This window comes from Ictidomys tridecemlineatus, chromosome 12 (assembly GCF_052094955.1).
Source record: "Ictidomys tridecemlineatus isolate mIctTri1 chromosome 12, mIctTri1.hap1, whole genome shotgun sequence".
In the NCBI taxonomy this organism is placed as follows: Eukaryota; Metazoa; Chordata; class Mammalia; order Rodentia; family Sciuridae; genus Ictidomys; species Ictidomys tridecemlineatus.
In genome coordinates this window covers 8,907,644-8,929,801 of record NC_135488.1, presented here as the reverse complement: position 1 = coordinate 8,929,801, position 22,158 = coordinate 8,907,644, and the positions used below count along the sequence as shown (strand labels likewise).

The 22,158-nt window shown below is 39.4% G+C and overlaps 2 protein-coding genes across 2 annotated transcripts in view; both read left to right on the top strand.

Annotated features, from left to right (window-relative positions):
* Positions 1–6,304, top strand: part of LOC144369489 (CD226 antigen-like) — a 60,115-nt gene extending 53,811 nt beyond the window's left edge. The window contains exons 5-6 of the mRNA XM_078029775.1: positions 2,094–2,151; positions 4,727–6,304. Of these exons, the coding sequence (XP_077885901.1) occupies positions 2,094–2,151; positions 4,727–4,840 (172 nt within the window). The 3' untranslated portion in view covers positions 4,841–6,304. The remainder of the gene's footprint in view (positions 1–2,093; positions 2,152–4,726) is intronic.
* Positions 1–22,158, top strand: part of LOC144368993 (uncharacterized) — a 388,140-nt gene that overhangs the window by 211,746 nt on the left and 154,236 nt on the right. The gene's annotated exons all lie outside the window — the stretch shown is intronic.

Here is a 22,158-nt window from a genome sequence, read left to right as displayed (position 1 = left end):
TGGACAGGACAGGCTTTCCTTCATGAAAACACTTTGCTTTCACATGAGTAGTTAAACTGAACTGTGGAGTCTGCTGTCCCTCTTGGGTCCAGGCGATGGGAAGATTAGTGGACGCGAGTGTCTAATCAAGGGTGAACTCCACAAAGCAAAGGGCACGGTTCTTCCTGCCTTGTCTGGTCTCCCTTTGTGGCTGTTACTTTAATTCAAAATGTTTTGGAAAATGACCCAAGGGTTTCACCAATGACCCCTGAACCCTGTCTGTCCAACCATTTGAGATAATCCCTCAGCCTCAGATGTGCAAGTCTGACTTCAGAGGGGATGCCCGTCACCTGCTCCACGGGCACTGGAAACGGCTCCTCTGCCTGGGTTGGTAGGGGTCAGAACAGCAACAGTAAGAATGGAGCATGCTGCAGGTGTGCAGTGCGGGTGAGCACCAGGAGAGCCAGCTTGTGTTCTGGGCACGGACACCTGTGTCCTGGGAAGAGCTTGAATCCTTAGGGAAACGTCAGACACGTCTCTGCAGATTGCTGTCAGGGCTTGTGCTTAGGATGAAGGTGGCATCTGGTTTTCCCGGCACCTTCCTGGTTTCAGCATTTCATCCCAAGGAGATGCCTTAGTCCCCGGCAAATGGGGACAGCTGGTCAACTTAGATCAAATGGTGATGTTCACTACCTTTATTTTACAGACAGAGGACTGATCTTTTGAGATGCAAAACACTCAGCTACATAGAGTCTGATTCCAAGCCCAACCTTCTCTTTCATTCCTCATGTTGCATGCTCCAGGCTTATTTCAACACACAGACACAGCGATCCGTCTGGGAAAGTTAGCTGTATGTTATGAGATAGACTTGTGCCACGTCATGGTTTAATTAAAGATCAAAGGTCATAGACCTGTGCCTTGGCTTCCTCATCTGTAAACAAAAGGTAATAATAGTAGCCTTATGATAGATTCCTTTGAGGAATAAATTATGTAATTTATACAAAACACTTAGAAATGAATTTTGCATGTAGTAAATTTACACAGAGAATAAGTAAATGAAAGAATAATCAACATAAATAAGGATAATAATAAGTAAATTAATGCCTATAGAATAAGATGAAGACTGTTAACATGGTAGAATTCCCAAATTACTAGAAGAGATCATTAGAATCAATATCCACCACTGAATAACTTTTCCTTGAAGAGTGACTATCACGTTTTCAAGATTTTTAATAAGGAATTGAGATCGCATCTTACAAAACACAGAACAAAACAAACCTCTATATTTTTGCATGGAATCCACCTCTTCCGTTGTTCAACAGGAATCTTTGCTTTAGGGAGATGGAAGAAGAGAGGTTGACTTTCCCCAGAATAATTGTCTTCACACTTGGATATGTTATTTCTCCTTTGTTCAACTACAGTAGCCTCTTCTTTCCTTCTCTTGTGTTTGCTCTTTTAAGATTTCTCCAGAAGTTAGGTTTCATAAGCGTCATTGGAACTGTGGAGAGTTTGTGGAGTACTATGGTTGCAGATGGTTGCCGGCCACATCAAAGTGACTCTGGGAGAAGGGAAGCCTCAGAGCTGGGCGGGGGGGGCTGAGGGCCGATGCTACCTGTAATGTAACGAGTCGCGTGATCCTTTCTCTCTGCACCTCCGTTTCCTAACCTGTTAAGTTTAGAGTTTTGATGAGATCTGAAGAAAATCATCCATACAGGTTATATAGAATAACACCTGGAAGGTTTTATAACACTGAGCTCTGTGAGTGCAGTCACCTAAGAAGTTTCACTGTTGGCTTTCAAACATGTTTTAATCATGAGAATCTCTAAGTCCAAGATTCCATGGAGAAGGCTGGAAGCCCTTCTAACGTGGGTTCTCAAGGAGAGTAATTACCATGGACACTGCTGGACAGCTGCGGAGCTGTGTGCACCCTCCAGGGAGTGTGGGAGAGGTGTGCAAAGTGAGTGTCAGCCACTAGAATGCTGGACAAATACGTGTGGAGCACCTGTGGCTGGTCACGAGCACATGTTCAGTAGGGCACGTGGGCTGGGGACACGCCGAGGGGCACCATGCTGGACTGCAGCGCCTTGATGTTCCCTGTTGACTGTGTGTTTTAGAAGGAGGAGGAGACAGAAGTCCACCCCATTTAAAGAGTCCTGGGATACAAAGAGTAAGGTGAGTTCACCTGGAATTGTCATTTCCCCCCTCTTTCATGCTTTATAAATATCTTGTAAAGTCCGTCTATTTTGCAGCTATGGATCTTATTTTTTGTTTTATTTTTAATAACCTGGCAATGCAGTTGATAATTTAAGTACCAGCTATTTGAGGAAGCAGCTACTCTCTGTACTACTCTATTGATGGCTTTTGACACCAAGTTTTTTTAAATATCAATATGAATAAAGAAGCAATTACACCGACACAGTAAGAATCAACCCTGTGCATTACCGAAATCCGCACTGGTTTTCTAGGGCTACTATTACAAAGTACACAAACTGGATAGTTTGAAACAACACACACTTATTCCCTCATGACTCTGGAGAGTTGAAGTCCACAAAGAGGTGTGAGAAGACTGGTTCCTTCCTGGGGTGAGATGTTCCAAGCTTTTCTCCCAGCACCTCCCGGTGGTTGCCTGCAATCACTGGCTGTCCAAGGCTTGTATACACGTCCGATTCTGCCTGTCTTCACCTGGGGTCTCCCCTGTGTGTGTCTGTGCCCCTCCTCTTATAAAGAAACCAGTCATCTTGGAGTAAGGGGCAGCCTCCTACCCCAGTGCATCCTGATGTTCACGTCACTAATTTTATCTGCAAGGATCTTATTTCCAAAGAAGGCCACATAATGATGTTTGCAGAAGGATGTGAGTTTTATTCAAACCAGTAAAGAACATAACATTATTTTGATGTCATAAAGACATTGTGATGATTAAATTAATCTAACCTACATTCAAGGCTCAGAAGCAAAGTGTGCATATAAAAGGACATAATACATGATATTTGTTACTATTATTACCTTTAATTAATTATGAATTAATGAATGCTCAAATTACATTATAAACCTAAAGAACTTTCTTGTGGGTTGCAGGAGTCTGATGAACTATTAAAATTTCCATCTCGCTCTACTTTGCTACTGCGCATATTGTTTAGTTAAAGTAATAGAAACTTTGGAGTTTGTAGATAACAGTGATGTTTAATTTCATGTTCATTGCCTCCAGCGTATGTCAGATATTGCTCTCTTGTGCACATATTATTCTGTTTATTAAAATTCACAATCCAATGCTTGTGTTAGGATTTCACACACAGCATGAGAGTCTGATAAGGTAGGGCCTTGGGGAGGTTATTCATGGGTGGAATCAGTGCCCTTGTAAGAAGAAGCTTGCTTCCTCCTCTCTGCTTTCTGCACAAAAAGCCTGGACACAGGGAGAAGATGGCCACCCACAGATCCAGTAGGCAGCCCTCGCCACACATTTGGTCTTGGATTTCACAGCTCCAGAACTGCCAGAAATAAATGCTTGTTGTTTAAGACACTTAGTCTGCGCTGTTCTATTACAGCTTGCCTGAGTTGACAAAGGCAAACATTTTCTCAAGTGCTATCCAAAAATCACATTGATTTCTTTTTGCTTTAATTATTTGCACTTGAATTTAACACGGCTAAAAAGTCAAGTACTTAAGCACCCAATACGGGTGCTTCAGACTTCTTAATAATCTATCAACTTAAGATTTTCTGTTATTAAGCAGTTACTCTTTGCAAGTCAGATGTGTCTTTCTGACTGACTCACAGCTGGCTTTATGGCACCAAATGCAGGCTGCAGCGGCTCGGCTCCTCCAGCTGTTGCTTGGCACACAGTGGACGCTGCCCGGCCAGATCCACTTAGTGGCTTCTTTCTCTTGTTCCTTGCTATTTGCCTGCTAAAGTCAATCCAAAGGAATATTTATTGTTATGAATTTTGAAGAAAGGAGGATGCTTTAGGACTATGTTAGGTCTCCAGTTCTTCCAGGCTTTATAATAATGGTATTTATTATATCGAGGACAATTTAAAACTTTGATAGTAAGAGGGACTGTGAAGGATGAAGAGGATAGAGCTATTTGATCATTTTGCTATCCCTCACAGGTGATGTAAGTAACAAGGCACCTGGATTTTCCTCCTGCTTTCTTCTTGCAAACACCAAAATCATTCTAACTTTTGAAACCACTCACCAGAAGATCTCTCTTGCTTCTCTTTCCTCTCTCTCAATTTTGCTCTTTCTCACACCTGTATGTTTTGTCACATGTGCACATTGATCTTGTCACATGTGCACATCACTTGATTAAAGTAGAGAATATTAATGGTTATGTACCATCAGCTTGAAGGAGAAAGTTTGTTGCACAGTTCTTTCATTGTGTTCAGTTGATTATTGTTAAAGCTAGGACACTGTGTACTCTAAGAATAGTTACTAATTAAGGCATCATTCAGTAGACATTGATGGATGCCCACTGTAGGGAAATACCAACCTACTTTTGCATCTAAAAAGGAAATTCATAGCACAATACAGCATTAAAGATCTGGATTATGTTTATGCTGCATCTTATTCAGAATCCGATAAATCAAGAAAGTGATTTCTAACAGAAGTTCTATACCATGGAAGGAGTGTTTTAGAAATTACTTGTAGTGGAATTTTGGCCTACATTATGGTTCAATTGAGAGATTTATGCTGAATATCTTTACTAGCTGATGAAACACACTGAATGATTGATACCATTGCTGTTTATTTTGTAGGCAGCCAACAACTACAGAAGCCCCATCTCCACCACTCAACCCATGGAAGACACAAGGGAGGACATCTATGTCAACTATCCTACCTTCTCTCGAAGGCCAAAACCTAGAGTCTAAGCTTTTCTCTTGATATCATCGAACTAATGAAGACTATTAGATACATGGATCTTCATAATTTCTTCCTACCACCCAATGACTGTCTTGATTCCAGTTGACGAAACTTCTTTCATTGGTAGAGAAAACACTGCGTGACCTAGAGAACATCCTGAACAGGAGTGCTTCAGGACCCCTGAGTCATGTTAGCTCCTACATAAGGGAAACTTGCTGGATCAAGCCACAGAGGAACAGGGGAGACCAGACTTGAGTGAGCTTTACTTACCAGGGCTCTAATGTTGTGTCTAGAGTTAGACATGGCCCTAAGCTGGTTCAGACCCCCTCCCACAGCAGTGGATGCACTTTTCTGGCTTTGGCCTAACTCCCATGCTGGCTTTTCTGTGTGCTTTCAAGATGGCAGCCAACCACTGAAGTCATTTGTGACCCTGTTGGCATTGGATGAAGTGTTTGTTTTTTTTAACACAGCAAACATATTCGATTATTTGCCTGTCATTAAGCAGGCATTGTGGTCATTAAGGTGAGATAGCTTACCTTAATTAAGGGTTCACCTGTAAGAGCTGGAGGTGGGGACAAAGCGCGTGAAAGGGCGATTCAGGGTATTAAAGAAGGAAAGGAACCAGGAAGCTGTGGTTGTTACTAAATGTTGACTGCAATGACATTCCAAGACATCTCTTACTAACCCACTAAAAAGTGAAACCAGGTTAGTTCTCTCTCTCTCCTCTCTTCTAGAATCTTCTCTATCATCCATAGTCCAGAAGAATACCTGGCAGCACAATGAATGAAGTCAGAGAAAGATAAATGTGACAGGGTTAGCATTTTATTTTCTCATAGAAAATAAATTTATCTCTGAATCTATGTAGAATTCTTGCCACCATCCTGGGTCTAGCCTAATGAGCAAGTGTGATAGAGGGTCCAAGAATAAATAATGTAAATACTTTTAATATCGATTTTTTTCTTTTTGCTACCTTTGAGACTTATATTTAATATGCAAATTCTCTCAAAATGGCCAGGAACTTACACATTAAGTTCTCTAAAAATAATTTTGTGTGAAAACTTGAATACATGAAGAGAGAACATGGTTGGAAGTGGTGCTATAGGGTTGTAGGGTAGAAATTTGAGCCTGGAGTCGGGAGAGTATGGAGAGGAAACAGGAAAGGAGGGAAACTCATCGGGGAATAAAGTACAAAGGGAAATGTGGGCTTCCCAGTTTGGACATTTACCCTCGTTTTTATTATCATTGCTTTAGAACTTCATATTTGGATTCATGAACTGTTTCCATGAGTTTATCAGCATAACCCAGTGGAAAGGCCGTTTGCCGGAAAACACTCTACCGTCACGTTTATCCAAGATGCTAGGGCCAAATCCCTGAGTTCACATTGTGAACCAATTTAGCACCATTTATAAAAGAAGCTGTTTCTTTTTCTCGTTTAAAATGATCTGGAAGATTCTGATAACCAAATTCTCATTGATTAATACAGGTGAGAAGTAAAACATTTCTACAGTCTTAACATGAAGGACTATAAATCCCTTCAAAAGAAAATAGCTTTGGAAGCGAGATGCAGTCTTAAGATTTTTGTCTGTTTTACATGTATAATTTATATTGGTACATAATACAACATCAAATAAAACCTATGCTTCCTTTGAATACATGATTTTAATATTTACATTTAAAATTACCAATTAAGGAAATTAGGGTGGCATTGGCGGTATAGTGGTGAGCATAGCTACCTTCCAATTGAAGAAATTACTATTTGATAATATGGTAGGTAAGTGTGTTAAATGACATTAAAGAGGATTCAGTTTATCAGGGAAAGAGCACATCTTTAATAAATATAACTTACAGTAACTGTGTATTGATTATATTATTATCAGAGAGACTTTCAAACTTTGTGTACAAACCTTTATGTATCCTGAGAAAATAGAACACAAAATTCTTTCATGTATTCATTCTTTCTTTTTCTTTTCTTTTTTTTTTTTTTTTTTTGTGGTGATGGAGAGAAACATGAGCCTTGTGCATGTCAGGCAAGTGCTCCGCCACTGAGCCCCACCTCCAGTCCATAGTATACGGTCCCTCAACTCACACTCAAGTTTATAGATTGGGAGAAGTAAATGAGATTATAATTTTTAGTTAGGAAAAATTCAAATTTATATGATGTTTTAAGTAGTTCAGTTTATTAATAAAGTGCTATCCATATTTAAGTATGCTGAAAATCAATTTAAAAGACAAGTACAATAAAAATAATTTTATTAGATTTGCTTTTACTTTAAATATCTAAATGCTATCGGTTTTTGTAAAATGTATCAAATAAAAATTTCCAGGACTTTGGTTCACTTGCCTAGGATGTCTGAGGCCCTAGGTTCAATTCCCCGTACTGCAAATAATAATAATAATAATAATAATAATAATAATAATAATAATTACAGTTGTATTATAGTAATTTTTCAAATTGGGAAAGTCTACATTTTTAATTAGCGATAACTTTAATCCAATGCTTCTCCTAGATTTTATATAATATGCTATATTTTGTACCGCTTACATGGAATTTCAGTGAGATGCTTATAAAGTATAGGTGTAGATGCTAAATTGTGACAACAAGGTTAACCTTTTCACCATAATGATATGAAAATATCTTTGAAGATTGTAAAACTATAATATGAACATGAAATATCACTGGCTTATTATAATCATTGGTTTGGGTCCTATTAAAATGTAATGTCTAGAAGGTGCTGACCTTCACATTTAGATTTTGATATCAGTTAATGTATATTTTCATTGTTCTGTTTATTGAAAATATTCTAGTAACCCTCTAGGATCTTGTAGATCTATCTGAAAATTAAAAACAATTTGCTTTCCTTTAAATTTTCTATTGCTGTGATCCAACGAACTTCTAGAATCTACTGCAGTGCTTCTGAGGGAAATTTTATAGATCTTCAGGGTTGGTTTACATATTATATTTTTCTGGGTTCAAAGCACTAACTATGTTGTAAGATGATGTTAGAAAAAGTCTCATTTGGGGTGGTAATCCCAATCCCAAATCTGGGACGATCCTGCCTATTGTTCTTGTTTGATGAAGTTATATCGTTACCTTAATTAGAACACTGTTTCCAGTTATTTCAGATTTTCCATTTGTTGGCCATGCAAATGTTTGCCTTCATTTATTGTATTTTGTTGTTCTGAATGAATAAAATGTAGTGCACCATGATCATCAGTTTCATTTGCTATCAAAGAAGAGTAGGGAAAAATATTTCTACAGAATAAAATTGACCTTCAGAGTTAAAAATGCAGAAATAAAGTTTTTATATTCTGAACAGTTTGTAACATCTATCTCAAAGCAACATTCTGTGTGTTTTATATGCAGTGGACCAAAGAACTATAGGAAGTTTTTTTTAATCCCTTTTCTCTCTCTTTCTTTATGGCTTGATAAACCTCCATTGCGTACACATATGACATTTTCTTTATCCATTCATCTTCGGGCGGGCTCCAACACTGGTTCTGTTGCTTGGCTTTTGTGAATCTTGCTGCTATAAACACTAGGATGCATGCACTGCCACAGTGTGCTGCTACTTTATACAAAGGAGTGGGATAGCAGGGTCAAATGGTCGTTTCATTCCCAGTCTTTTGAGGAATTTCTATAGAATTAGAAATATTCATAAAATTTATATGGAAAAATAAAAGACCCGGAGTTTCCAAAGTAATACTAGCAATAATGGAGACGCTGGAGGCACCACAAACCTGATCTCAAATTATGGTTCAGATCTATAGTAACAAAATGGAGATGCTGGAGGCACCACAAACCTGATCTCAAATTATGGTTCAGATCTATAGTAACAAAAGTAGCATGGCGTGGGCATAAAGACAGACATTAAAACCAATGGAATAGGATAGAAGACACAGAGACAGATTCATATAGAGACAGTCCCATGACAGGTGCCAAAAACATACACTGGAGAAAAGACAGCTTTTTAAACAAACGGTGCTGGGAACACTGGATATGCACATGAAGAAGAGTGAAACTGGATCCCTGCCTCTCAACCTGCATGAAAGTCAAAAAAAGTGCATCCGTGACGTAGGAATCAATGCAGAAACACTGAAACGGCTGGAAGAAAAAGGGTCAACACTCCAACATAGTGGGGAAGGCACTGACTTCCTTACAAAGATTCCTAAATCTCGAGAAATAATACCAGGAATCAATAAGTGGGGTAGCATCAAATTAAAAAGCAAAATAAACCGGAGTGTAGAGAGAGAGCCTACAGAATGGGAGAAAATCCTTGATAGCTACTCTTCAACAGGGGATTAAGATCCAAAATAAATAAAGAACTAAGAAACTTAACACACACAGCAACCCTCCCCCAAATCACCCAATCAATAAATAGACAAATGACCTCAACAGACATTCTTCAGAAGAAAAAGTACAAATAGCCAACAAATATATGGAAAAATGCCCAACACCTCAGCAATCAGGGAACAGCTCAGGCTACACTGAGATTTCGTCTCTCTCCAGTTACGACGGCAGCCGTCAACACAAACAATAATCAATGCTGTCCGATGTGTGGAGAAAAGGAATGTTCTTGCGATGTCGGTGGACGGCGTGTTGGGACCACCTTGGAATGGCTCAGGTATCGGACACTCTGGTCAGGACACACACTTTCAGGGCTGTTATGTCCCATGAGATAACCAACACCTTGCCACACCTATGTTCCTTTTCATGCTTGTTAAGCTCCTTGTTCTGGATCTCTGCCTTTTTATGAAAACAACACAGCTATGTCCTTTGGCTCATATTGATAGGGTATGTCTTTCTGCCACCCTTTAATTTTAAATTATGTGAGTCTTTGTATGTAAAATGAATTTCTTATGGACAACCTATAGTTAAATCTTTTTTAAAAAATCCACGGTGACCATCTGTCTTCTAATTAGTTAATAGTTAGACCATTCAACTGTAAGTGATTATTGACCTAGTTGGAAAATGTCTACCATGTTTGTGACTGTTTTCGATGATCACACCTATTCTTTGAATTTACATCTTCCCTTCTGTTTTCTTCCTTCCATACTTTTAATTGTCCCCCTCCCCCCTATGTAACTCTGTTTTTTCCCTCAATATATTTTATTTGGTGTTCTCTGAGCTTCCTGATTCTACGGCTTAGCGTCTCTCATTAATTTTGGCAAGTCTGTAGACACTATTGTTTCAAATACTGTCTTCCTACATTCTCTTTCTGGGATCCTGATTATGTGCTCGTTTTGAAATTATTCCATCGCTCTTGGATGATCTTTCTCTTTTCCTGCTTACCTTTTACTTTCAGAAGTTCATAGTGACCAGTCACAATCGAGGATCCCTTTTGTCCGCTGTGCCAGGTCCAGTGATGATCCCAAGGAAGGCAGTGTTTGTTTCTGTCACTGTGCTTTCATTTCCAGCAGTTGATTCTTATTTCTTCTTAGAATCCCTTTCTCTGCCTACGCTACCCATCTGTTCTTGCTGTTGTCTAGCTCCTCCACAGAGCCCTTAACCTGTTAAGGATGATTTCCATGTCTGAGGACTCTGACGTGAGTCATCGCCTCTCTGGTCCAGGAATGGCGTGGTCCCCTCACACCGGAGCTGGTCTTGCCGGTGAGCATGCTTCACAGCTTTTTCCTTGAAAGCCAGACCTAGCGTATGGCATATTGGGAACCGAGGTGGATAGGACTTTGGTTTGCAGACTTACCTTAACCTGACCGGATGCTGGACTGAGTGGAAGTCCATCACGGCTGTAGGTGCTAAATACTTTCATGTCCCTCTGGTGTCCTTGTGGTTTTTGTTTATGTGCTTGGTTTCTTTTCTCTCTCTCTTTTTTTCTCTTTCCCTTTCTCTTCTGTCTTCCCTACCTACTCCCTGCTCAGAGAGGCTTTCTGTTCCAGTGCCTTCCTCTGTAATTCTCTGCCGTTGTCCTGGGACCCTGTGGCCGTGGGGTGAGTCACCACAGTGGAAGGAGAGCGTCTCTAATCTCATAATCAAGAGTCAGGCTGTCAGTGGGCCTGAGACTGCAAGTTCTCTTGTGCTGTAGCTTCCACCTGCCCTTCACTTGCATCCCAGTGCATCCCCTTGAAAGCCTAACCTCATTGACTTACGATTTTTTTTAATTTTACTTTTTCTTTCTTAGGTGGGACAGGTGGGCTGCAGGGTCTAGGACTTGGCGTGTGAATGGGCGAGGATCTTTTCCCTGGGAGTAGGCCTTTGTTACTGAGAAGCTGCTTGGCTTATTTCCTGAAGCTTCCCCTTCGCCTGCCAGAGCTGCGAGATTTGCCCTGGAGCCTCGTATTGAGAACCTGGTGGGTGTCCTGGAGGGGAAGCTCATGCAAGTGGGGAGACCCTTCAAGTCTCTAGAGTTCACAAGAGGTTTTACTCCTACTCATGACCAAACGGCAGCAGTTCAGCTGACTCGCCGGTAAGCGCTCCTGCAGCCTGGGGTTCCAGGGCTCCACCTCTTCACAAGCAGAATGCTTCCTGTATCTCTCTGGATTTGTCTATCACTCCAGAGTTTTGGGGTGCCTGCGTTTTCTGGGACCTCCTTCCTGTAATAGGTCTAAGAAAGTCACAGATTTTCCGTTAAGAAAGCTTTTGCTTGACGTGAGCTCGGCAGCCACGTCTTGCAAGCTCTTTACACGGTGGCAGTGAACACGCAGGTCCTTCTCCACGTACTGGTAGGAAGTGTGGGTGTGCTCTCTTGGCTTCTGAGTGGTCTCGTTGCCCTGACTTCTTGACACTGCACTAGGATGGCTGGACACTGGACACTGTCCCATTGACTTTCTAGTCTGTGTTGCTCCTTGGCCCATTTTTATGAATGGGCGTATTATTTATGGTATATGCAAATCAGATACATATTTATTTTAAAAAAATAAACACAAAATGAAATATAGGAGACAATCTGAAGATTAGCATGGGATCATACTCAGTTTTCCTGATTATGTTTAGGTCAACATTTTTATTATAAAATTTTCTGAGTCCAAAAAAGAAGCAAAGGTAATAAAAAGAAAATTTGTCCAACGTCACAAAAATATGTCTAGTCAATACAATCAACAAAACGTAAAGCAGATGTAGTCAGTAAAGCTCACTCACCACTGAGCACCAGATTTCAGGAACTGTTTTTAGAATTCTGCTAAAACAAAACAAACAAAAATGCAAGTCATATTGCAGTATTTTGCTGTATTTGATATTAATTTATTTTAAGGTTTAGTTACACAAAAAATAAATAAGCATTTGAAGACTTCATGATAAGGAGGCAAAGAAGTGAGAGCAGGGTCCAGAATCTTCCTAGTTTGCGTACTACATATGGCTATATAACATACTACTGCAAAACTTTACAGACTGATCATTGAATGATTTCTCCTGAAACTATACCCTACTTAATAGGCGTAGTGTTAAAGTTGAACATTCCTATTAGTGTCAACTAATAAGCCACCAGAAAACCTCGTGCCCAAAATATGTCACCATCTCTTCCAGATTAGGAAAAAGCATGAATAATAACAAGCAGTAAGAATCACATCATGCAAGCTTCAGGGAAATGTGGTGTCCGTGGAGGAGCACACAAAGACAAGTGTGATCTACTCTTGTCTTGGGTTCTACTTGAGGGTCAATAGCGACGATCTGAACTAAGAGATGTCATAGTATTCTGATATACTAAAAATAACATTCCAACCCCAACTCACTCACCCACTGAAACATGGTCAAATATAGCTTCCACTGGGATTGTTAGTTTCCAGTGTCAAACACCATGCTATAATGTCTCTTGGCTGTAGTGTCTTTTAGGTCCCTCTGTATATCGCATCTCGGCTGAAGGGGTCGGAGGCACAATGTCCCACGAAGCAGGGAGTCACGTTCTGCTGGTGAGTAGAGTGCACGTTGTGTCCTCTGTGTCATGTAATGCTGGTTTCACCTGAGATACCAACTCTCACCCCCAAGAAGTCTAAGTTGTGCACATATTGAAGACATCAGTGAGTATTCCTTACCATTGAATTCCTAGTCATGTCATCTATAAATTCTAAACTTAAAGCAGTCCTCCTTCACTTTCTTTTCCCAGTCTAATTGTGCCCTTTTAAATGGAGAAAGCTGTCCTCTTTCATTGCTCAGAAAGAGGGTCAATTAGGTACGGGGAGCAGTGGCCCTACGGGAGGGTGCCGAGTAGAAGATTTTAGATATGTTACTTATCACGTTTTATTTATATTATACTTTGGAGAGTGAGATGACTGGTTAGAGTGAAGTGGGTTATTTCTAGGCAGCAGCCTTAATATTTATTTTTTGGTGGAAGGTGTATCAAGCTCTAGCTCTTCACTCAGCTCCCTGAAATGTAATTAGATTTGTTTTTAAAAAAATAGACACCTTGAAAACAGCTGGCACCTCAAAATAACATTTCATAGATACTGGAACAAGAAAGGAATTTATTAAGCCGAGTGGTCCTCAAAGCACCTTCAGTGAACAGGACCAGGTTACATATACCTCTCCACAGGGTGAGCTTCTTAAGGGAGGGAGCAAATCTTGCTTTCGGATCCCTGCAGCGCAAAGATTAAATTAATGCTCTTCAGATTGAATTTTGAAATAGTATTTTCTCCTCTGACCGCCTCACAATGGAAGTTTGATTTATTCAGAGGAGTGTTCTGTATTTGGAATCGGCCTCTGTAATTCACACGTGTGTAGGAAGTGGCATGAGTGAGAATATCCATATGTATATTGGTCTTACATATAAGTTTGTGTTAAAAGAGGAAAAGAGGGTTTTTTAAAAAATGATTTAAAAAATGTATAGCATTCAAACAGCAGGAGATGATTGGGAATTTCATTAGACTCTACTGTGTAATAATTTTCTGTGATTAAAACCAGTCTATTCAGCGGAGGAGAGGAGGAGAAATTCAGAGAGAGCTCTGAGAAGTGCATCAGGAAGCTGGTGTGACAGTGTCTCCGGCCTTCCTCACGTCCTGTCTCTAGCCACCTCTGTGTCTCCTGCGGCGGCCACACGCCCTTCCCTTCGCCTCAGAACTACTCTTGATATTGAAGTACGTCAAAAGGAATTAAGGGAGGAAAGAACAAAGACTGAGAGAGGTGGTAGATGCTTCTTCCATGTCTGAAGACGACAAGATGAACAACTCAGTAAACAGCGACTGGCCCTTTGAATCAGCGCCTGATAGCCTCAACTACCTACATGTTGGGATAGTTCATGTTTCCACGAGTGTTTAAATATTCAATCCAGTTCTTGTTCCACATTTATTTTAATAATTCATCATATGGGTACCAAAATTAGATAAACTTGTCTAGCTTGGAAAAAGAGAGAGCTGATTTCTTTGTACATTGCAAAAAATAGCAGAGTAATTGCTTTGGGGCTGTGCCCTGTGACATGTATTTATTAAACATCTCCTTTGATGTCAGCTCCAAGCCTGTATAGACGTTTACGCTCTTTTCAAAGACACGTTTTTCAGTAAATATAGTCCTTGTAATTTTAATGGTGACAAAAGGGAAAAGAAAATCCACCAAGTCCATATCACCAATTTGTTACAAATGTGGCATAAAAGTTCATATTCAGAATAAACTGTATTTTGTTCGGCATCAGGAAAGCCGGGCTGTTTTCATTCTCGTTGCTTCTCCTGGGTATTTTATAAACTTCTTCTGGCTCAGAGGATGGAAAATCCCATACGTTGTTCATGACTTTGGTTGGACCCACCCACAGGAGGACACGTTAACAGGACTGAGTGCCGGATCCAGGGTGCATAACTGAGAAAGCCATTGTCTAGTGTTAGGAGGTCCCCACTCTCTTTAAAGGCTTGAATCTCTAGGAGGAAAGAAACTTGTAAAACAAATTCATCTAATAAAGTAATCAGGAAACCCAGCCAATGCTGTTTGAGAAACGGATTTTGTAAATGTACTTCTAGGCAGGTCTAAATCCCAGGGATAGAGGTTGATCACAGGATAGAACATAATAAGGGAAGCCACTGATTGCTAAATCAAGGAGCTGGTGAGGACAGTGTCTAATTGCATGCATTTGCCAAATATTTATTTTCAATATTTTTCTTGTTATTAAAGAGTGATAGAGTGTTGGAAGAAAACCCATTATCTAGTTGTATCCCAAAATAAAAGTCACTTACATTCTCTGGCTATCTCTTCACTACAAAATAATATGTTGATCTCTAACGTCACCTTCAATGTAATATGCTATGATTCCACCAAACCAGATTCAACATAACAGAAGTTAAATTACATTATAACATAGGGTTGGGAAAACACTGGAAATACATAATAAATCCTCAGTAACCTTACATTTAATAAAGGGCTTTCTTTTACTTTATTTTGAAAATAGCAAGCTAATAAGTGAAGGAATAAGTAACATTTTAAAGGTTAGCAGAGCATGATTGTCAGAATTCTGTTTAATTACATAGTTACATGTCATCACATAATAACAGAAATGTAAGAAAATCATTTAATATTATAGTGCTAGCAATATTAAATAACCCATGGGTTTTGTAAAACCACCAATTTAGTTGTTCAAGGTCTCAATCATGCAAAATGTTGGTATAAAGTAATATTTGGAACTGCTTTACCTTTTTTTAAAGTGGTGAAGCAAATTTTGATATTGCACAACTATAAATTTTCTTCCTTGTTTCAATATCATTTGTATATTTCTTGGAATTATATAAGAATATAAGACATTGAGAACAATAGATTAGGTTTATCAATTAAGGACTGATATATGTATATAGGTATATACATATATATGTATACTATAAATTCAGAAGAAGGTAATTCTTCAACTATGTATTTCATGTATTTTAATCAAGGGGAAAAATCACACAGACATCTTTAAAAATAATTGAATTTCCTAATTTTATTATTGCCTCATTATTATTTTCTGTTCTGCCAGAAATTCACACTTAGGTTCCAGGGACAGCTAATCCTTTGCATTTCATTCCAAAAAAGTGGCCCAACTAGTATTTAAGTACAGAATTCCCCGGGCTGTCATTTATTTGGAATAAATTAAAACTGAAAATAAAGTGTGCCCGATCATATATTTTCCAACAGAAGAAAATTTGTAATGGGCGTTTTATTTCTTGATAAGGGCTTAATTTCCAAGGCCATTTTAATCAAAATGATCATCAATATTTAGCCAACCACAAATGACATCCCTTTATAATGTACAATATACTATTTCACAAAGTATACATAAATTAATTAAATAGAGCTTTACAGAAAGCAAACATATATAACTTAATACAGTTTGGAGATTCCTAGAGATAAAAATTTTGCCAAGAAAAGGTAAATTCTATGTGGATCTAAAAAGAAACAAAGATAACTACAGTGGAACAGAAGAGTGGGTCAAAACCAAAATGTGTGTGTGTGTGTGTGTGTGTGTGTGTGTGTGTGTGTGTGTGTGAGAGAGAGAGAGAGAGAGAGAGAGAGAGAGAGAGAGAGAGAGAGAGAAAGCTAGGAGCTGGGGTGCAGGGTGCTGAGATGAAGCAGCCACTGCAGGTCCGGGGAGTGTCAGGGAGCGGACTGACTCTAATGTAGCGCCTGGTGTAACGGAAAGACAGAGTGGCTCCCAACTGGAAAGAACCGCACACTCCATTACAGTGGGGCTCCTCCCACATGTGGAGCTGTAGTCCCCCTCCTTCCATTCTTCACACACACACACACACACACACACACACACACATACCCACACACACACACTTTTGGCAAGTGTTAAGCATTGTTTCTTGAACTATGCAATAGATTTGTGAATCTGGATTCGAGTCCCTGAATTACTATTTCATATTGCCCTGTGTTATCAGCTTCTGATTCGTATTTACTCTCAAGGGTACTCCCATCATTTAGTTCTTCCTTTTACTCCCTTTTCAGCACCTCTGTCAAAGAGTCAATGGTTGGGAACCACCATAGAAACCCTCTCACGGTGTTTTCTTAGAGAGAAATTCTACAGGGACTTTGAAAGATTAAGTCATATCTCCATCTTCTTCTTTGCCTGAATTCAGGTTTTTAAACTTCGGCTGTGTGGTGAGAAGCAATGCTTTTGAGACTGTGGGTCTCTGGGGGGAATTAGGATTAAGTTCCAAGGATGGCACCCTGCAGAATGCCGCAAGCCGCCCTGCTCTGCTGGGTGCAAGGTTCTGCATCTACAGAAAGGGTGGGTTTCATGCTCAGTCCCTCATCACACCGTAGGTGGGAAACAGAAAGGAAGTTAGTTGTATTAGCTACTAAAATTGGGCCCCAAATAATGATTACAAAGCTTATATCCAGTTATTCTCCTGACAACCAGGATGTGGAATACAGACCTGGGAAATAAACATAGAAGAAACATTAAAAGAAATCCTCAGTAGGTAAATGGAATTATTAGAAGGAATATTTCTATAATAAATGAATTTTTTCCTCTCCATCAAGTATTCACATGATAGTAAAACCTTAAATCAGGGGAAAATGTCTGAAAATTACAAGTTAAATATGTTTTCATGTTATTTAGTAAGTAATTTTAACATAGTTCTTATTTATACAAACTTCAGTTAATTTAAATAATTGCTTAGTGAAGTTTATAAGGAAAATTTGATGTGGAAGGTATTTTTTTTGTGTGTAAGGTATTTGTAAAAAAAAATTCATCTTTCAAACTTCTTTTGAGAATAGAAGATTTTGAAGCTCTCATGAAAAAATGTAGCCCTGATTCATCAATTGTCTAACAAAATTATGATAAATGTCATAAGTAATGACATCCTAAAGTGCTGTGGAGGGATAAATATGGCAAATAATAATCATAATTAAAATATGAAGAATTAGTAGGACTGAGAAATACACACTCCTATTTAATTATTTTTTTTAAGTTAAACTATTACTGTAGGATAAACCAGAAGAAAGACAAGAAAGGAGGTCACAAAAGGGTGTAGGAGGTATTGAGGTGTGAAGCTGATCAAATTATATTTTTATATATGTACTAGTATGCCACAGTGAAACCCATAATTTTGTATGATTAATATGCACCAAAATATCATATATTGATCTGCAAAAAATAAGTTTGAATTTTAAATAAATAACTTGATAACAATTTGAAAATAATAAAGCATATGCCAGTCATTCATAACCTACAAGCTCCACGTCATGTTCCAGAAATTCTCTTTAGGGATATAGCTGGTAGTATGTTCAAAAAGAACAAGAACAACTCAAAGACTTAAAAGGACAAGGCTTATTTATTGTGAGAGCACGTGGCATTTCTCAACTCCCACTATGTCTAAATGGGAGACAAGCTGGGGCCGAGGAGACATTCTTGGACCTGGAGCTTGGAACTAGGATGTTTAATTTTTTGCCATTGAACAAATTATGGGTTTCAACTCTCTCTTGGGGGAAACATAAAATGAGACCTTTATGCTACATGACCTTCAAGATGGCCCTAAGAGCTGGCTAACATTCCACCTGTTTCAAAAATGTGTCCAGCATCTCATGATACTTCCACGAGTGTCTATACACCATCTAAAGCTTCTTCTTCCAGAATGATGGTACAAATGGTACAAGGTTCGTAGTCTTAATTGAGAAAATAGGATTTGCCCAGTTCCACAGATTTAAAGGTGGGTGCTCTTGAGTATGTTTATGAAGATTGCACCCATGAGGTTGCTGATGTCTTCCCACATGTTTAGACTCTCACCAGGCTCACTGATAATGTATCTTCACAAGCTACCCAGTGAGGTTGTCCATGGAGAATTTTCCATGGGGACCCATTCTTTTGTGTTAAATTTTTTTCACCAATGGAAAGAGGCATATTGGTTGGCAAACTGCTTGACCACCTCCCTGTGTCAAGGTGTAATGCAGCAGCCATGTCTCTTTCAGCAGCACATTTAGCAGCAGATGGCACCAGAAAAGAAGGCCACACCATGACACGAAACTAGGTCGGAATGCTGGGAAAGTAGCGTCCAAGTGTTACTCTGGACGTTTCAATGGACTCTTTATTGTTTGTTTTTCCAAAATTGTCCTCCTGTTTCGTGACCACCCTCGCTATTCCTTCCACAGGAAGTTTCATAGCCTGCAGATACATTCTTTATAAATTTCATAGGCTAAAAATTCACTTGTGTGGCATATCACCCATTGTCATAACTACTAATGCATACCCAGAGGCAAATTTTTACTTATTTTTGAGAAGGTGGTGTTCCAGAACTTATTGAATTAATGATTAATAAAGTAATTAGAAATTCCAAGATATTGATAGACATGTTAGTAGAATTGGGGAAAATGCATAATCTTCACTTTGGACAGTTTTTAAGGTAATTTTTTTGTGTGAAACATGAAGTATTACAGGCCTAAAGCTCACCCCCATTGAATATTGCCTGCTGATTGTGCTGTTATGATGGTCAAATCTGGACTATGTTATAAGAATATAATCACTGTAGCTTGTTTTCACTATGGCAATAAAGGCTGGCTTTTGTAAAGGTTCCAATAATCAAGGGAGTAAGGTACTCGTGCTTTTTTACAAAGTTTTCTGAGGTATTGACCAAAGACTGGGGCTAGACGTCAACCTTTACAGAGTATTTTTAATATCTACTATAAAGATACCACATGCAATAAACTGGATCAGTAGAAAGCACTACTAACAGTGTTACGTTGTTTATCAGTCCATTGTGTCTATGTTGGACAGAAGATATAAGTGACTGGCCATTTTATTGGTGATAAATGATTTTCAAACATAATTGCCTGATGAAGACACAGAAGAATTATACAAGATACCAGGACTAGTACTTTAGATACTATTTGGTGAAAGAGGTGTGGCTTAGTTTTAATAAATAGATTTCACTTTATTTTACATGCTCTATCAAACAGCATCTTCCCTAATATATAGTAAATATATATTTCGTATTTTGTCAAATTCAAATTGTAGCAGTGGTCAAAACATTGATTCATAAATATTTCCAACTTGCATAAATAAATTAGCTCTGAGTGCCTATCGTTTGTTCAATAAGTAAGTGAAAGATCTGTTTTATTCTCCCCTTTCCCCAGAATAATGAGCCATTGGGTCAAGGTCATTTTTTGTTCTATTCTAGAATGTCATGTGTTGGCCATGTGTACTTTATAATCAGAAGGAAAAAAAAAAAAACTAGGAACATAAAAACAAATCCCCTCATCTAATCCTTCTGTGAACGGTGTAGGTATGCTTCTAGTCTTTCTGAGCCATTAGAAGAGACTTCACTATGTACCCTGGATTCCTTCATCATTGGTCTCTTCCAACCAGGTGTAAAAATGGCGCCAACTTCACTCAATCTGTACAGATCTGGGAGAAACCCCAACTGAGTCACTTTCAGAAGAAGCCCGAAGATGTCTTTGGTTCATAGCAATCCCTCTCTTGTAACAAAAAGCCGCATGTATATTAAAGATACAGTATCTAAAGGGAGAAAAACCTTGAAAAGTTCAGTGGCATCTTCAATCACAAATGTATGAGCTCAGTGGAATTGAGCACACGTCCACGGGCATTCTGTCACTGCAGTGGAACTGATTCTATGAAAGTCCAAGAGACCAGTGCAAGCATCTTGCCATCTTTGGTTTTGTAGACGATTTATCGGCTTGTCATTTTTATTTCAATGACAGTGCCTTACATCAAGTGTATTAGGTTACTGTAAATTCTCTCTCTCTCCATAGCAGTTTTGACTTCGCTGTAATTGTAAATGTACTTTGAGGAGGATGCTAGAATAAAGCTCTAAAAAGGGTTTGTGAGGAATTTTACAGCATTATTCTCATTGTGATGAGATTGTGCTAAAGATTTGGGAAGCCAATTTCTCTTTCACATACTCTTTTGGTGACATTATTTTCAGAAAAAAATGGCCCAAGGTTGCGCCTGATCTTTGGTGCCTTTTACTGAACGCTTACTGGCAACGATCAGAACCAAACTGTGTTCTTGAAGGAACTTCATGCCGATGTTTGTCTCCCACCAATGAGACACAAGAGCAGACTCGTGTAATTAGCAGAATCCCCCTGGACTCGCTCTCTGTGCTTCTGGCACATTAATAAAGCTGAGACATGAACCACGACCCCTGAGGGCCTTTCCCCATAAGTCCCTTGTGGAAACTTGTGGTTGTCTGAGCAACAGCTCGACTGAGTAAGCCGGCCAGAGCCCCTGTGTGTTGGCCGCACTAGGAACTGTGCTGAAGTGGTCTCAGCTGGGAGCTGCTCTGGTGGATTTGACCAACCGGCATTTCTAAGGCAAATGCCACGTGCTAAAGAAATTCAGAGATGTTAACCCCAAAGGCTGGAATTCCAGGAAGGCTGTATCCTTGAAAGAAACGGTGCTCTGCTCCTCTGCTGTATCAGCAAAATTCGCAGTGCGGGGTGTTTGGGTAATATTTTTCTCTCCCTGAAAGCGTAATGCAATTATTTTTTGCAGCCACATTAACTCTTATGATTAGCATCTTGATGGGGTTTTCATACCTAGTGACTGATTCAGAAGCTAGGTAGTTGCTTAAGTGCACGTTTATCAAGGAGGAATGAAGACCATTTTTACTCAGTGGTGAGTCATTGAAATGAATTGCCAATCAGCTCGTAAGCTATGTTTAGGGATAAAAAAGATTCTAGCAGAGATTAGCAAAAATGTACCCTTTCTATATAGATAAACCTCGATAGTTTAACATATTTTACTGTTAAGAAAAATAATCAAGTTTTCATCTTGCCTAATTGGACTTGCCAGTTTTTTAAACCCACCCTGGAGTCCTTGAGAGATAACCATCTTAGAAACATGGCGTCAGATGACTCGGGCAGAATAATTGCTCTTTTTATTTTAAGACTCAGGACAGATATACCAGTGTCGATCTGAATTAGCCAAACTTCCTCAATTCACACAAAAACCGCCACTTTCCTTTAAACCTTACAGGTCTGTTTAATGCAGGGCTGAAACATTTATATGTGATCCACTTTCTCTTATAATCCCAGACAAACCTTGTCCAGCCCAAGAAAAAAACAAAGACCAGTCAGTGCTGGTCACACAATAAGTTACAAGCCCCCAGGGGCTGTGGATCGTCATCTACAGAATTTTAGATCTCAGTATCTGCCATCCAGGACCTGTTGTACTCTTGACCACAAAACAGCTGAGTTCTTTTTAAGTGTTTTTGTTTCTTTCTCGAACAGTTTCTCACGTGGAGACTCCTGGTCCTCTGAGGGTAAATGGAAGCTGGTCAGTGGTCACACCGACTCTTCCTCGCATGGCTCAGGTGGACAGCAGAGGGGAGAAACGTCGAGAACAGCAAGGCCACATGGACCAGACGGCGAGACGCCGCGAGGGGTGGGGCAGCTGGGCTGGTTCTGCTGCTTCCAAAGCATTTCCCTTCCACATTTATACCTGCCTGTCTGACAGGAGCAGAC